At 42.0% G+C, this 15,313-nt stretch overlaps 2 protein-coding genes across 2 annotated transcripts; both read right to left on the reverse strand.

The window, feature by feature from the left end:
• Nucleotides 1-419: 419 nt before the first annotated feature.
• On the reverse strand, nucleotides 420-4,479 carry LOC134864584 (B-cell receptor CD22-like). The gene is made up of 6 exons (XM_063883683.1): nucleotides 3,466-4,479; nucleotides 2,611-2,874; nucleotides 2,245-2,326; nucleotides 2,094-2,155; nucleotides 1,153-1,376; nucleotides 420-1,069 (listed from the first exon to the last, which is right to left on the reverse strand). Exons 1-4 carry the CDS (start codon nucleotides 3,674-3,676, stop codon nucleotides 2,101-2,103), a joined length of 612 nt encoding a protein of 203 aa, XP_063739753.1. The 5' UTR covers nucleotides 3,677-4,479; the 3' UTR covers nucleotides 420-1,069; nucleotides 1,153-1,376; nucleotides 2,094-2,100.
• A 127-nt stretch (nucleotides 4,480-4,606) lies between these two features.
• Nucleotides 4,607-14,040, reverse strand: LOC134864556 (titin-like). The gene is made up of 9 exons (XM_063883624.1): nucleotides 13,856-14,040; nucleotides 10,899-11,243; nucleotides 10,550-10,759; nucleotides 9,411-9,755; nucleotides 9,059-9,271; nucleotides 7,474-7,827; nucleotides 7,044-7,277; nucleotides 6,277-6,546; nucleotides 4,607-5,452 (listed from the first exon to the last, which is right to left on the reverse strand). Exons 1-9 carry the CDS (start codon nucleotides 13,908-13,910, stop codon nucleotides 4,791-4,793), a joined length of 2,688 nt encoding a protein of 895 aa, XP_063739694.1. The 5' UTR covers nucleotides 13,911-14,040; the 3' UTR covers nucleotides 4,607-4,790.
• Nucleotides 14,041-15,313: the final 1,273 nt, after the last annotated feature.

Consider the following 15,313-nt stretch of genomic DNA (forward strand, 5'->3'; position numbering starts at 1 on the left):
TTGTCTGCAGGGGACTGAACCTTTGCCTCTTTGATGTGTAGACATCCATGTACCCCCTAAGCGTTTCACCAATATAGTCATAGTGACATTAGGAGTTCATAATAAAACACTTTTGAGAAATGATCCAAACTCTACAAGGGAGCTGAGTTCAGTGTTGCTGCCCCCACTATCCGCAATGCTGCTTCCCTGGACATGTTCAAGTCATCATTAAAAACTCACCTTTCACCATGGCCTTTGACCCCTAACCCATCGCAGTCCCCCTCCTCCCACTGCTAGTTATTACATTTTAACTTTATTACTTCCCCTACCTGTTTGTTCGTTGTTTTTTGTCCTTCCTTAAACCTGTAAAGCGGCCTTGGGTCCCTCTGGTTTAAACATTAAACACCTTTCTTAGGAATGTTGACAATCAATGACAGAAATGAATGGAATAACTTTATTTCATGATATGGTTACTGAAACAATATACATCAGAGCAACACAATCAGTTTTACAAATTACAAAACAATGTATTTAAATTATGGAATAAGTACTTTAACAAAACTAACTTACGACGACAATGAACCAGAAGTTATATATTAAAAAAAGGAATGTTATCAATAAGTAAAACGATAAAAAGGTCATTAGAAGAAGAAGATTCAACTTTATTGTCATTGCACAGAGTACAAGTACTAGGACAACGAAATGCGGTCTCTGCATTTGACCCATCCTAGTGTTAGGAGCAGTGGGCTGCCATTATGTACGGCGCCCGGGGAGCAGTGTAGGTAACCAGTGTCTTGCTCAGGGACACCACGGTGGCACTTTCGGGATGAACTGGTGACCTTCCAGTTCCCAGGCCAAGCCCCTAACCACTTTGCCACCGCCCCACATTAAACTGAACAGCAGAGCAGAAGAACATTGTGGTAAATACTTGAAAATAGAAATGTAGCCTACTTTTGCAAGCACTGGCAGGGAAATACTACTTATATTATTCTGTATTGATATTTATAAAAGTTATGTTTGTACTCTTGGTTTTTTGTTTACTGTGCAGTACAATGCAGATGGATCCTCCGCAGCCTCATGATATTCTGATCTGTAGATAAAAAAAGCACATACTTAGTACATGATAAACTCACATTATTGACTAAGGATCATGTACAATGATCTTGTACTCACTCTGCAGTAGCACTGTCACTTTTAAATTTGACGGTAGAGTATTCAGCATTGTCCTCACTGTCATTCTCTTCCTTCTTGTGTCCGCGGAGATGAGCGGGCTTGACGTTGGAGTAGATAGCATCATCCTGAAGTATAATGAAGCTCACGCTGGCATAGCAAATCTCGGCCTCCTCCTCTGCTGATTCACTCTGTACTGCAGCTGAAGGGCTGTCATTCATGTGTAACTGAAGAAAGAAATCACAAAGACAAATACAACTTGTATTTTTAATGTCATGATTACAAAATATCTTCCTCCCTGTGTCATGGCTGGTCTTACTTCTGGTGTTTGCCCTCCTGTGTCTGATTGTCTCCTTGTGTTCACCTGCTTGTGTTTCTCCTCCCCTCCCTACCTGCTGCTTGCTTTGAGATGACTTCTGCTATTGTCATTGTAATTCGTAATGGTCAATAATGTTCAAGGATATCCCAGAATATATATGAAAAGGAAAGGGAAATGTATACATCCCAAGCAACGGAGAGACCAAAGCAGCCTTACTCATAATGTTGAATACCGTATGACACGGACTGACTGAGGAAAGGCAAACCAATTGAATTCAACGGGAGGAAACAAGAACGTATGATAGGTACAAAGGAATGGTAATCGACTGCAAACTAGTAAGCATTTCAAAAAGGCCTCTCCTTCACCCATTCTCACAACTCACACACAGATGGCGGCAAAGCTTCACCGTGACAGTACTATATGGCCCATGAAGAGCATCTTGATTAAGTGTATTTTGGACTATGGACATACAGACAGGGATCAAAGCCCCACCACTGTGATTTGACTCACTCATAAATATTTAGTGTTTGAAAAGAAAGTTTCAAAAATGGGACATGATGCACAATTCAAATGAGTTTGCAGGTGAAGGTTGACCCGCAGCGATACCTGAAACCCTCTTTCTCACCTCAGCTTCATTGTCTGGTCTCTCTCTCAGCCTCCGCGGTTGGTTTCGAGGACCTCTTCCTTCTGGAAAAGAAAGCAAAGCAATGACTTGTAAAATTAAACAAAGAGAGTGGCCTTATTGAATGTTATCAAAGTAAAACTGAACTTCTTACCTAATCACCAGAAAGGCGATGAGGATCATGATACCCACACTTACAGCAGTTACTGATCCAGCAGCTACTAACTTCATTGAACCTGGGAAACAATTATTTGTTTGTATAACAGGTACATTTGAGTTCATTAACAGGTGATAATTAGCCACTAAATCTTAAAGCTTAAGCAGTTGAAATAGTAACCCATCGGAATATATTTTTGTGTCCCATAACTGATCATCAGCAGAACAAATATCTGTAAAAATAACAGTAAATCACATCTTGGCTCTTCAAAGAACCGTAGTGGCTCCGAGAATTTTTACATGTATGATATGAACCTGAAAGTTGCTGTGCCTCTTGGGTAGACCTGTGGTGCTTATGACCTACCTGCCACAACAGTCAGATGGATGGAGGTGGAGTTACTACGTCCTAACTTGTTCTGGGCTTCACAGGAATAATTCCCACTGTGTTCAGCTCTGAAGTCAGTGATGGTGAAGATCTGTCCTGAAGCTTTTGGAGAGTCTTCATTCTTCTTGTACCAGGTGTATTTAGCTGCTGGGTTAGCATCACTGCTACAGTTCAGAGTCACCGAACTGCCCTCCTCTATCTCAGCAGAGGGACTCATTGACACAGAGAGGAGCTTTGGAGCATCTGGAGGAGAGTGTGTAGATGTTTTATCTTTAGTAAAGTAGGCCTACTAATTCCCAACGTGATATCATTAAGGTGACCATGCGGAAGGGGCCCAACTTGGCAGTGGACACTAACATCTACGGCAAAGAAAAGCCTACATACTGCAGTACACATCCCCTCTGTTGCCTTGTTTGTGACGTAAGCACTTCACTTAAAATTGTGCTACATTTTAGGAGATTGATAGGATCGTGAGTCAATGAATCTGTTAGCAGCAAAGACTTGTTCTTGATCCCACGATAAATCCAACTGCTGCATATAAACTGAAAGAAATTATGTTTTTATCCCTAAGATTTACATCGCGAAGGCCAAAAGAGCGCATCGCGGAGTAAGAAATGAAGAGCTCATGTCATGAATGGGGCTAATCCTTCAGCTGCTGCCAATAAAGAACCATCTTATTCACAAACACAGAGGAACTTTGTACTTTGTAACCTTGGAAGTAAAAGTAACATATTAGCGTTAGCTGAAAATTAGCACTGGACACTCATTTCAAAAAGGTATTGCTTCAAAGTTAGTGTGGATAGGAAGAACCAGTCAAGAGTGTTTTGGACTTACATTGGACATCTATGTGAACTGATGTAGAGTTGATCTGGCCGTACTTATTCTTAGACTCGCAGTGGTAGTTCCCTTTGTCCGCTAAGGTGATGGAGGCGAATAGATAAATGTCTTTTGACCCCCGAGGCAGTGTTTGGTTGTCCTTGTACCAGGTATGTGTAGCTGCTGGGTTAGCGCCACTGTTACAGGTTAGCTGCAATGGTTTGCCCATCTCTATCTCAGCAGAGGGAATCACTGACACAGAGGAAGTCTTTGGAGCATCTGGAGGAGAAAAAGAGACAAAGCTGAATATTTGTTAACAGGCCAGTTGTTTGGGGCATATACAACAAACTAGGAGCAGCAGCAGAAAGGTCACTACAGTATCAATATACAATAGAAACCCTGCTTCATGAGACAGGATGTTGTCACCTCTGCAAAGATAACAGATTACCATAGTTCCTGATAGACCGGATCACAAAATTTGAGGACAAGATTTCTCATTATGGCTTCTTGTTCCTGAGGAAGATGCATCACAACATCGTTCAGTGACTCATTTTCTCACGCTGCAGACAAACAACGTGTCTCCACAGTTGGTGAAGCAATGTCCTGCTGGGACCTCAAGTTTTGCAATCACAAAAGTCATTGCAATTTGTTATGGTTTAACTTAGAAAAGCCCTGCATGTACTTTACATGTGGTTTAACACAGCTCCAGTAGAATCACATGTGTCAACATGGTGTCTAGCTTGGTCAGGCAGGACACTGACCTACAATGTCTTCAAGGTTTCAAGGTTTCAAGGTTTCAAGATTTATTTGTCATATGCACAGCAGATACAGCGTATATGTTGGCAATGAAAATCTTATGTCGCGTGCTCCTCCAACAACTCAACATACATGGTGCAAAAGATAAATAAAATAGTGAAAAAGAGAGAAGAATATTTACAATATTAACAATACAGATTTGAGGATGTGAAATATATACATATGTGGAATACATTGAAAGTATTTAAAGACTTTACTCTGTTGAATGAGGAGGTATGGACAGATGCATATATTATGTATAGCAGATGTATATGGCAGATATGTATAATATATAGATATGTGTACTATAAACAGATATGTATGGCAGATGTGTATAATATATATATGTATGTGTGTACTATAAACAGATGCGAGTAGACACCCACACAGCTCAGGAGTTCAGTAGTCTTATAGCCTGTGGTATAAAACTGTCTCTGAGTCTGGTGGTCTTGGTCCGGATGCTGCGGTACCGTCTGCCAGACGGCAGCAGACAGAACAGATTGTTGCTGGGGTGATGGGGGTCCTTTAATATCCTACCGGCCTTCTTCCTACACCGCTGGGCTGTAGAGGTCCTCCATGGATGGCAACTCCGTCCTGGCGTTGTGCTGAGCAGTTTTCACCACCCTCTGTAGAGTCTTACGGTTGAGGGCGGTGCAACTGCCATACCAGGCGGTGATGCAGCCAGTCAGGATACTCTCGATGGTGCACCTGTAGAAGTTGCAGAGTATCCTGGAGTCCATGTTGAACTTCCGCAGCCTGCGGAGGAAGAAGAGCCGCTGTCGAGCCGTCTTGGATATGACCCTGGTGTGATGTGTCCATGTCAGGTCCTCACTGATGTTAACCCCGAGGAACCTGAAGCTGCTGACTCTCTCCACAGGAGTCCCGTCGATGGTGATGGGTGTGTGTGCTTCTCTCTGCCTCTTCCTGTAGTCCACAATCAGCTCCTTTGTTTTGCTGACGTTGAGATGGAGGTTGTTGTCCTGGCACCAAGATGTCAGGGCTCTGACCTCCTCTCTGTACGCCGTCTCGTCGCCGTCTGTGATCAGGCCGATGACGGTCGTGTCGTCAGCAAACTTGATGATGGTGTTGGAGCTGTGTGTGGCCACGCAGTCGTGCGTGAACAGGGAGTAGAGGAGAGGGCTGAGCACACAACCCTGAGGGGCTCCGGTGTTGAGGGTCAAGGTGGAGGATGTGATGTTCATACACACAACTGGAAAGATGTACGAAACACACATTTCCAAATGCATATTGAAATAATTAAAAGTATTGTTTAGTGGCCACGGTCAGAATGAATATTCAACTATAGCTGTCAGTAATTTAAAAAGTAAGCACTAGTCCAAACTGTAGTTCCTCTAAAGATTATTACAAGGAGTTTGTATGTAATTCAACAGTGTCACAGTATTTGCAGTTGTAGTATTATACTGTATGCTTATCAGACATATTGAATGAACTACCACCCACTGTAAATACTGAAACACCTGACACATACTGAGGCATCTGACAGACAGAGCTATCCTTACACAGACAGACCTGAGGTCAAAAGAGGAGGAGGAGCAGAATCTGACTTTCCCCTGCTAATAATATATTCAGCGTTTCTTCCAGGATGGTTCAAGTCCCCGAACAGACTTGAAATATGGAAAGTGGACTGCTACTTGGAGAGGTCCCAGTTAACCTCCTAGGCCCTGCTGTGGTGTCATTGAGTAAGGCACCGGACACCTCCAATCCCCACTCCCCATTGCTCCCCGGGCACTGCACAATAGCTGCCCACTGCTCTTAGTACTAGGATGGGTTAAATGCAGAGGACCAATTTCACTGTGTGCTCTGCTGTGTGCATGTATGTGACAATAAAGAGGGTTTCATCCTCCGATTCCACTATAAATGTGATTAGCACTATTCCTTACCCAGTTGCTATCTGGATCTTAAATAACATAAAGCAAGCTGAGCCCAAGAAAGTAGTTATGATAAATAACATCTTCATTTGAAAAACCTACAACAGATATGAGCGTGTTATCTTTAAGGGAGCAGTTTACTCACATTTCACATCAATCAAGGTGTTTGTAGGTCTCCTCCCCCCCAGCTCGTTCTCAGCTCTACAGGAATACTGTCCAGAGTCAGAGGACTGGATGGAGCTGAAGACAAGCTGTTGTTCTTTACTGAAAAGAGGAATGTATGAATTTCCATCCCTCTTGTACCAGGTGTAGTTAGCTGCTGGGTTAGCATCACTGCTACAGGTCAGAGTCACTGAACTGCCCTCCTCTATCTCAGCAGAGGGACTCACTGACACAGAGGGGAGCTTTGGAGCATCTGGAGATTCAGAAATGAATTATAGGTGTAAATTCCAATTGTGCAACATGTATATTTAAAGGAGTAAATAGTGTTTCCATAGCCCTAGTATGTTTACATTGTAAAGTAGATCCTGAGATTAGAGTAGTACACATCATATTGAGCTGTACATCTCTGTAAGAGAGCCTTGGTGTATTTATTCATAATGCTGTTTCTTCGCCTCCTTAAATGATCTTGCAGGCTCTCATCATGATTTAATTACGTTGCAAGTGTCGGCTGATTTTACTAAGTATGCTAAATCAAGTTTCTTCATCTTTCTCCTGCAAACTTCAACAACAATATAATGCTCACCTCGTTTATGATATCTATGATGTTTCTTGTTGCCTACAGGATTTTCTGTTATTGTTTTCAACCTTTTCTTCTTTCTAAATGAGGTCTCTACCCAAATCTATTTAATCTGTATGTTGCTTCACCTGAGATCATTTATTTACTGGCAGCTCAGCTTTCTGTAAACTCACACACTGGAGGAGAGGGGAACTTCTCATGTCCCTCAAAAGCACAAGAGATCACGTCTGCAAGTTGAATCCAGCCTTGGTAAGAAGATGTCGCTGGTGTGCTGATTTTCTCTCGGTTCTTGAACCAGACGAAGGAAGCACTAGCAGCTGGACTGCAGCTGCTGCGACACTTCAGCTCTGCATTGATGTAGGTAGAAGACCGGTCGACTGTTGCTCTGATCACCTGCACCTGCAGAGCTGGAGATGAGAAAACAAACAATATTATATCACTAGGTCTAAAATCAAACTGATGATAAATGTGCATACCCATTAACACAACAGTCTAACGTTGGTGAGCAAAGAGGTTAACTCATCCAATAGTGTTTACACAGACATCAACACTTCCAGTATTTTCAGGTGTACTGTGTATTTACATCAGTGTGTTGATCAGTACCTGTGACAGTCAGAGTGGTTCCAGGTAAATCCCTCCCCCATTCAGAGCTTGCTGTTTTGAATGTGAAGAGATACTGAGCTGAATCTGAGTCTCTCAGGTCAGAGATCCTCAGAGTGGAGCGTCCTCTCTCTGTTTCAGGAACCTGAACACGACCTTCATACTGGGAGTCTTCACTAAGGTCCTCAGGTTGAGAGGGATTCTGCCCCTGATGGCTACGCTCAGGTCTGAACCAGAATTTAGATGTAATACATTCATAACTGCTGTACGTGCAGGAAATGTCCACTGATGATCCTTTGGGGGCACAGATGCTTCTCTGAGTGTAAGTCACTCTGTTGCTGTCATGACCAGTGACACCTGAGAAATGCAAACTCATTTTTAAACCATTGTTCTAACAGAGTGGGTGAGAAGTCACACACACCTATACAGTTAGCTATGGGTTCCTCTAGAGCAGCCTTTCTCAAAGTGGGTGCTGCGGCACACTGGGGTGCCCCCTGACTGTGTCAGGGGTGCCGCCAAAAAAATTACGTATTCTGACATAATAAACCCCCCCCCCCCCAAAAAAAAATATTTAAATTTGAATACATAAATACATTATTTTAGCTACTAATGGATTACTTACATTGTAAATTAATGTTGATAATATATATAGTTTTTATTTAAAAGAATTAACATGTAAAAATCTGACTCGCGGACCCGCCCACCGGGGTCAGATGCCAGCGCAGCGCATTGTTTGATTTAACTGCAAAAATACATTTAATTTCAAAAAGAGCAAGGAACAAGCAACAACAGCATGGATCGTTTTTTAAAAAGAAAAGCCCCACAAGAACCGGACATGATTGACTGTAACATGGAGCCTCAGCCTGCATGCGAGCCTTCGTCCACCAGCCCTGAGTCTGCATCATGGCTTGTTTGTGTAAGTGTGAGAGCGTGCCTGCGCTCTGCGTGCACGTTGACCTCTCTCTCTCTTCCTCTCTCATTGTGGATTATTGTGTGTGTGTGTGTGTGTGTGTGTGTGTGTGTGTGTGTGTGTGTGTGTGTGTGTGTGTGTGTGTGTGTGTGTGTGTGTGTGTGTGTAGGTGCGCGGATGGAAACACAGATGGAAACAAGGACTATGATGACATTTTTAAAACCTGCATCTTTACTTTTTCTGTATCTCATTTTATTTATTTGTTGTCATGTCTACCCCCTTTATTTTATTTTAACTGCATCCTGCACTTCATTTGAGTTCTCCTGGTCTCAATTTGTTGTTGAGTTCTTGCTTACTACTTGTGGTTTTATGAGATTTGTGACTGGTTTAATGTTTTGTGAAGCACTTCTGTGTTTTTAAAGGTGCTGCTAGATAAAGTTCCTATAAAGTTGTTATTATCATTATTATTATTCACAGTTCGTGTTGCACTTTACTGTCCCGTCTAAATAAACAGGACATTTGCATTTATGTTTAGGCTATGCAGTGTCGTTTTTAATCATATTTTACATTGGGGTGCCTTGGGATTTTATGCACTTTTGAAAGGTGCCCTGACTGAAAACAGTTTGAGAAAGGCTGCAGAGGGTGTTATGTTACAATAAGTCAGTGAAGTGAACTCACACACTGAAGGGGAGGGAGAGTCCTCAACTCCTCTCACAGCACAGGAATAGCTGTTTAGATAACTCATGTCAACTTGAAGAGAAGAAGATGTCTTTGTTTGAATCTGTACATCCTTTTTGTACCAGACGTAATTATTTTCAGGTACACCACAACTGCTACCACACTTCAGGTTTGCAGTGTTAGAATTTGTGCTTTCCACCTGCACCGAGAGATCTGTGTTTGTGAAGAAGCAACAGGAAGGTTATTTCAGACAAACCCTCAACATTCATGTGTATAAAAACACATCACATTCATATTATTGTGTCCTTATTGTTGAACATTTGGAAATGATTTGAATGAATGAAAATGTTACCAGTGACGGACAAAGTGACTCCAGGGGAACCAGTATATTTTCCTCCACTCTCGTCGGTTGTGAACCTGAACTTGTAGAGACCTGAGTCGCTGTCTTTCAGCTGAGAGATTCTCAGAGTGCAGTCTTTGACTTTATTACTGTACTGCACGCGACCTGTGTACTCTGAGTCTGCTGTCAGATCTACATATTCATCATCCTTCATTTTAGTAAACCAAAATGCCTTTTCAACACGGGAAGATGTAAATGGGTATGTGTAGCTGCATCTGATCTCCACTGTTGACCCTTTCACTGCACAGATCTCAATAGAAGAGTAAGTCACTCTCCAGCCATTCGGACCCTGAACCCCTGAAACACAGAGCACATCAGAAGGCAGACTGTCATTGCATTATCAAACAAGTTGTTTAAATATTTCATATTATATTCATTTACATTGACGGAGATGTTCTGATGTCTGAACAGGGATTATTCTGTAAAAAAGTGTCAATGTTTCCAGGGAACAGAGGCATCGAACCACTCATTAATGTTGACGTAGCACATCATGTATGTAACCTGTAACGCAGTATTCACTTAGATATATACAGAGATACATAGATACTTAGAAAAAGATGAGGATAACATGTTAGAGGGGTGTGTATAACACTTCTTTTCTGGCCTGCTTCTCTGTGTGGTCAGCTGCAGGGTGTGAATGGAAACGTAAAGAAAAGCAGAACATTGAGGCGTGTAAAACTAAGACAACAAATTACTGACAGAGGGGTTATTTTTAAGTATTGGTCTGCTAATTGCTTTCAAAAGTCGACACCAACCCACCATCATCAGAGCACTTGCACCTACTGTATGTCTCCTTATTGTCCGGTACAGGAAGCATCTGACTTCTCTGCAGAAATGTCTAGATCAGAGTTCTTCAACAGGGGTTTTATCATTTTTATCAAGCATTTTCCCCCTCAAATGTAAATGTCTTTAAATGCACATTAACATGAATGCAACGTTTTGGAGCTCAGGATAAATCGAGGCAGAAGATGTTAACTTTCACTCAGAGCACAAGACTAGCCTAGACCTGTCCTGCCAGGCCTCCTGTACACGAAGAGGAAGACCCACCCCTATCGCTGCTGTGCCAATCACGAGGCTGCATGTAAACTCACACACTGAAGGGGAGGGAGAGTCCTCAAATCCTCTCACAGCACAGGAATAGCTGTTTAGAAAAAGCATGTCAACTTGAAGAGAAGATGTCTTTGTTTGAATCTGCACACCGTTCTTGTACCAGACGTAATTATTTTCAGGTACATCACAACTGCTCCGACACTTCAGGTTTGCAGTGTTAGAATATTTGCTTTCCACCTGCACCGAGAGATCTGTGTTTGTGAAGAAGCAACAGGAAGGTTATTTCAGACAAACCCTCAACATTCATGTGTATAAAAACACATCACATTCATATTATTGTGTCCTTAATGTTGAACATTTGGAAATGATTTGAATGAATGAAAATGTTACCAGTGACGGACAAAGTGACTCCAGGGGAACCAGTATATTTTCCTCCACTCTCGTCGGTTGTGAACCTGAACTTGTAGAGACCTGAGTCGCTGTCTTTCAGCTGAGAGATTCTCAGAGTGCAGTCTTTGACTTTATTACTGTACTGCACGCGACCTGTGTACTCTGAGTCTGCTGTCAGATCTACATATTCATCATCCTTCATTTTAGTAAACCAAAATGCCTTTTCAACACGGGAAGATGTAGATGGGTATGTGTATCTGCATCTGATCTCCACTGTTGATCCTTTCACTGCACAGATCTCAATAGAAGAGTAAGTCACTCTCCAGCCATACTGACCCTGAACCCCTGAAACACAGAGCACATCAGAAGGCAGACTGTCATTGTATTATCAAACAAGTTGTTTAAATATTTCATATTATATTCATTTACATTGACGGAGATGTTCTGATGTCTGAACAGGGATCATTCTGTAAAAAAGTTTCAATGTTTCCAGGGAACAGAGGCATCGAACCACTCATTAATTTTGAGGTAGCACATCATGTATGTAACCTGTAACGCAGTATTCACTTAGATCAGGGGTGGCCAACCAGTCAGAGACGAAGAGACAATTATTTGACAGTGTTACTGCAAAGAGCCACATCATACACACATCGTGGATGTATGTCCGCCCATTTCTCTCTTGCCCTTTCTCTTTTGCCAGCACCCTTTCTGTGTGCTCCAGGGGCATAGCTAGTTTTGAAGTTTGAGTGGGGTGGACTTCACATCCTCTAGCGGGGTCCGGGGGCATACATCCCCGGGCAGATTTTTAAAACACTTTAAAGTGAGTTGCATGCTTCTGGTGCACTTTGAGAGCAACATTAAGAGGCTACACAATAGAACTGTGTGGTCTTGGTAAGGGGAGGGGGCACAACTCTCAACACTAATGTGAGACATAAAATATATATATACATTTTTCTTTTCAATTTCAAAATGTTCATTTGGGTGGGATTTATTTTTTTAGGTGGGCTGAAGTTCACCTAAAATAGGTATAGCTACGCCACTGGTGTGCTCCCTCACTCTATTCCTCTGAAATGAAAATCTAAGAATGTACAATAATTGACACACAGACACACACACTCAAAGACACACACTCCAATAGAGACACACTCTGTCACACAGACAGATACACATACCTCTGCTCAGCCAGACTTCTTGTAAATGTCACACACCATGATATTGACAGAGGTCAGTATTAAGACTAGAGGCCAGTTATTTTCAGCCATTAAGAGTGTGTGCACTGCCTCACACACACTCTCACTTAATCATGTGAAAACTATTTCTGTATTACTATGCATGCTGGAAAAGAAAGAAAGAAAAGCAGAACATTGAGGCGTGTAAAACTAAGACAACAAATTACTGACAGAGGGGTTATTGTTAAGTATTGGTCTGCTAATTGCTTTCAAAAGTCGACACCAACCCACCATCATCAGAGCACTTGCACCTACTGTATGTCTCCTTATTGTCCGGTACAGAAAGCATCTGGCTTCTCTGCAGAAATGTCTCGATCAGAGTTCTTCAACAGGGGTTTTATTATTTTTATCAAGCATTTTCCCCCTCAAATGTAAATGTCTTTAAATGCACATTAACATGAATGCAACATTTTGGAGCTCAGGATAAATCGAGGCAGAAGATGTTAACTTTCACTCAGAGCACAAGACTAGCCTAGACCTGTCCTGCCAGGCCTCCTGTACACGAAGAGGAAGACCCGCCCCCTATCGCTGCTGTGCCAATCACGAGGCTGCATTCTACACACAGGCTCTGTCAGTGTCCCTGTGATTGGCCGAGAGTCTATTCAGTCTCCAACTGCCTAAACTCACAGATACAAGGACAGAAGATACGTTTTGTAACTCTTTACTGTCCCTTCTACAAGTTTAAAATAAAAACATGAATATATGAACCTGTGTAATCATTGAATAGCTTGAATGTACAATAGCAGGGTAGCTATACTGTATGTCACTAAGCCCAGTTTAATATAGATCACAGTTTTATACATTATATACAATAGGGGGTCCCTGCTCCATCTCTCCATCAGTTTGGGGGTCCTTAGTCAAAAAGACGTTGAAGACCCCTGGTCTAGATATTAACCAAAGTCCTGTTTCTAAATGAATCCTAATATAAATCCAACGTTCATTCTTGTTGTGTCAGATAAATACTACTATCCTTGTGTTGGTAAAGCCTGAAGTGTAACGGAGAGAAGCTGCACGTGGCACCTCGTGTTGATAGGGAGTTACAGCGCTAACTTGTTACCGTGATCGCTCCGCTTACTTTTTGCATGTCTTACCAAGATCCCTCTTCCTGTTTCCAGTGAGCCTTTACTCTTTTCTCTGTCCAATGCAGGCAAAAAAATGTGCATGCATGAATACAGACGTTCATGCATGCACATGCACACACCTTAAGAAACACTTGACCTGCATGCGAAAGGTCAGCCTCATAGGGCCAAAACTGCAGCCGCAATAAAAAGAGAAGAGCGATCTGTTGCTGGGCGCAGCTAAAAACAGTAAAGTTGTCGGTCGAAAAAGCCAAACAATACTCCAAAAGAAGCTAAATCCAAAGTCTTTATCATTGTGTTTTAATGTCTACAGGCAACCCCTCATTCATTCAACTCATTGCTAATTCATAATTGATTCATTAGTGACGCTTTTAATCCACCTACCTTAAGTAATCTCTTATACCACTAAAGACATGACAGCAGCTCATGATATGTTTCTCATATTGATGACATTATTACATACCTCTGAATGTATTCTACTGTGGAGAAACACTCGCTAAAGTTAAGGGCTGAGCACTGCAGGAGGATAGAGGAAGTGCAACAGAGCAATGCATTTTAATTAGCAGTTATCTAAAGCAAGCATTATTTCTATCCACACAGCACTCTGTTGTCCTGACTATCTTAAAATATAAACATAGATGTACTGTACCTTGCACACAGAGAAGGAAGAACACTAATCCACTCACTGCTGCTTTTAAACTCATGGCTGCTCCTCACGTCTCTGTCAAATCTGCAGAAATACTCTATATCATTTCTGCAGAAATAAGGACGATGTGGTCTTTGAACACAGTGTGTTTCATCTGTGGTTGTTACAGTTGTGCTAAATATACTTCAAGCTGGTTAAACCCAGCCTGTCTTCCTTCCTCTTTACATTATTAACATGCATGAGCACAGGAGTTACTGTAAATCCTGTGCGGTTGTGTTACCCCCCCCCCCCCCCCCCATAAAATGTTCTTACTGATGTTTGGCTAGGTATGCACAGTGTCTTTAAATACAGGAAGGTTAACCCCTCCTTGTTTACCTCTCTTTACCTCATATTACAAGTAAGGAGCAGTGTATTGAAAACCCTAGAGATATTCGGGCCCTAAACATGCAGCCAGACGGCCCTTGAGGTCTGAGTGTGCGAGGAAAATAAAAGACAGCCACATTTTCTTTATTTGTACCTGCTGGCTTTCTCAGTCTTAACATTAAGCCGGTAGACACATTGAAGAGGACATGTTTGTGGACAGACTTTCAGATGTGGCTACGTCTACACATCCTGGCAGCTTCCTGTTTGACTTACAGTAAGACTTGTGGTTGTGGTTTTATTCTAGGAGCAGCTGAGGTAGGAGGTGTACTTGATAATACTAACAATAAGCCCAAGAAAATGTGATACTGAGAAGAGATAATAAGGAGAAAGAAAGAAAAAGCAGATTAAGAAACATTCAATCTGGTGTCAACAAGACAAATACTGGTTAACAGAACAATCCAATAATAATAAACAATTGGATTTTGTTCTGTGGGGCTAATTAACAGTAGAGCTGTAGCCCTTTATACGGCACACATTGAAATACATGCTGCTCCCCTTCCCTCCCTCCCACAAAATAAGAGACGATAGGGTCTCAGTTTACACAGATGTGGGGCAGCATCTCAGAATCTGTCCCTCCTCTGAAAGAATATGTCCAGCTCTGCCCTGAAACCAGAGGCAGAACTCTCAAAGTTCACCCCTAGGGGGCAGTGTAGAGTCTGACTAATGATCTTCGCTGATTGGTTGGGAGTAAACCACATGCTTCTCGACCTCACTGAGTCGCGGAGGGGAAGCCATGTTTGGTGTGTGGGGAAGTTACCAAATGTGGTTCCTCAAGAAAACCGCCTACATCACAGCTCTCCTTAGGGTGTCATCTCTCTTGTTGGCAGCTCATTCCTTAAAACAGAAGCCTTAGATTGCTGATAGTCAGGGGAAATATGAAGGGTCTATTTCAAGCTTGTTATGTGAAGTAGTTATTGGGCTTTTTCTCATCAACTAAGATTTGTTAGAAAATGTGTTCAACTTTAAATGACACAATTGATTGGACTTTGAGCTTATTAACACATGAATACTACTGAGTCATATATGTTTATATTTGAG

This window comes from Eleginops maclovinus, chromosome 5 (genome assembly GCF_036324505.1).
Source record: "Eleginops maclovinus isolate JMC-PN-2008 ecotype Puerto Natales chromosome 5, JC_Emac_rtc_rv5, whole genome shotgun sequence".
Taxonomy (NCBI): domain Eukaryota; kingdom Metazoa; phylum Chordata; class Actinopteri; order Perciformes; family Eleginopidae; genus Eleginops; species Eleginops maclovinus.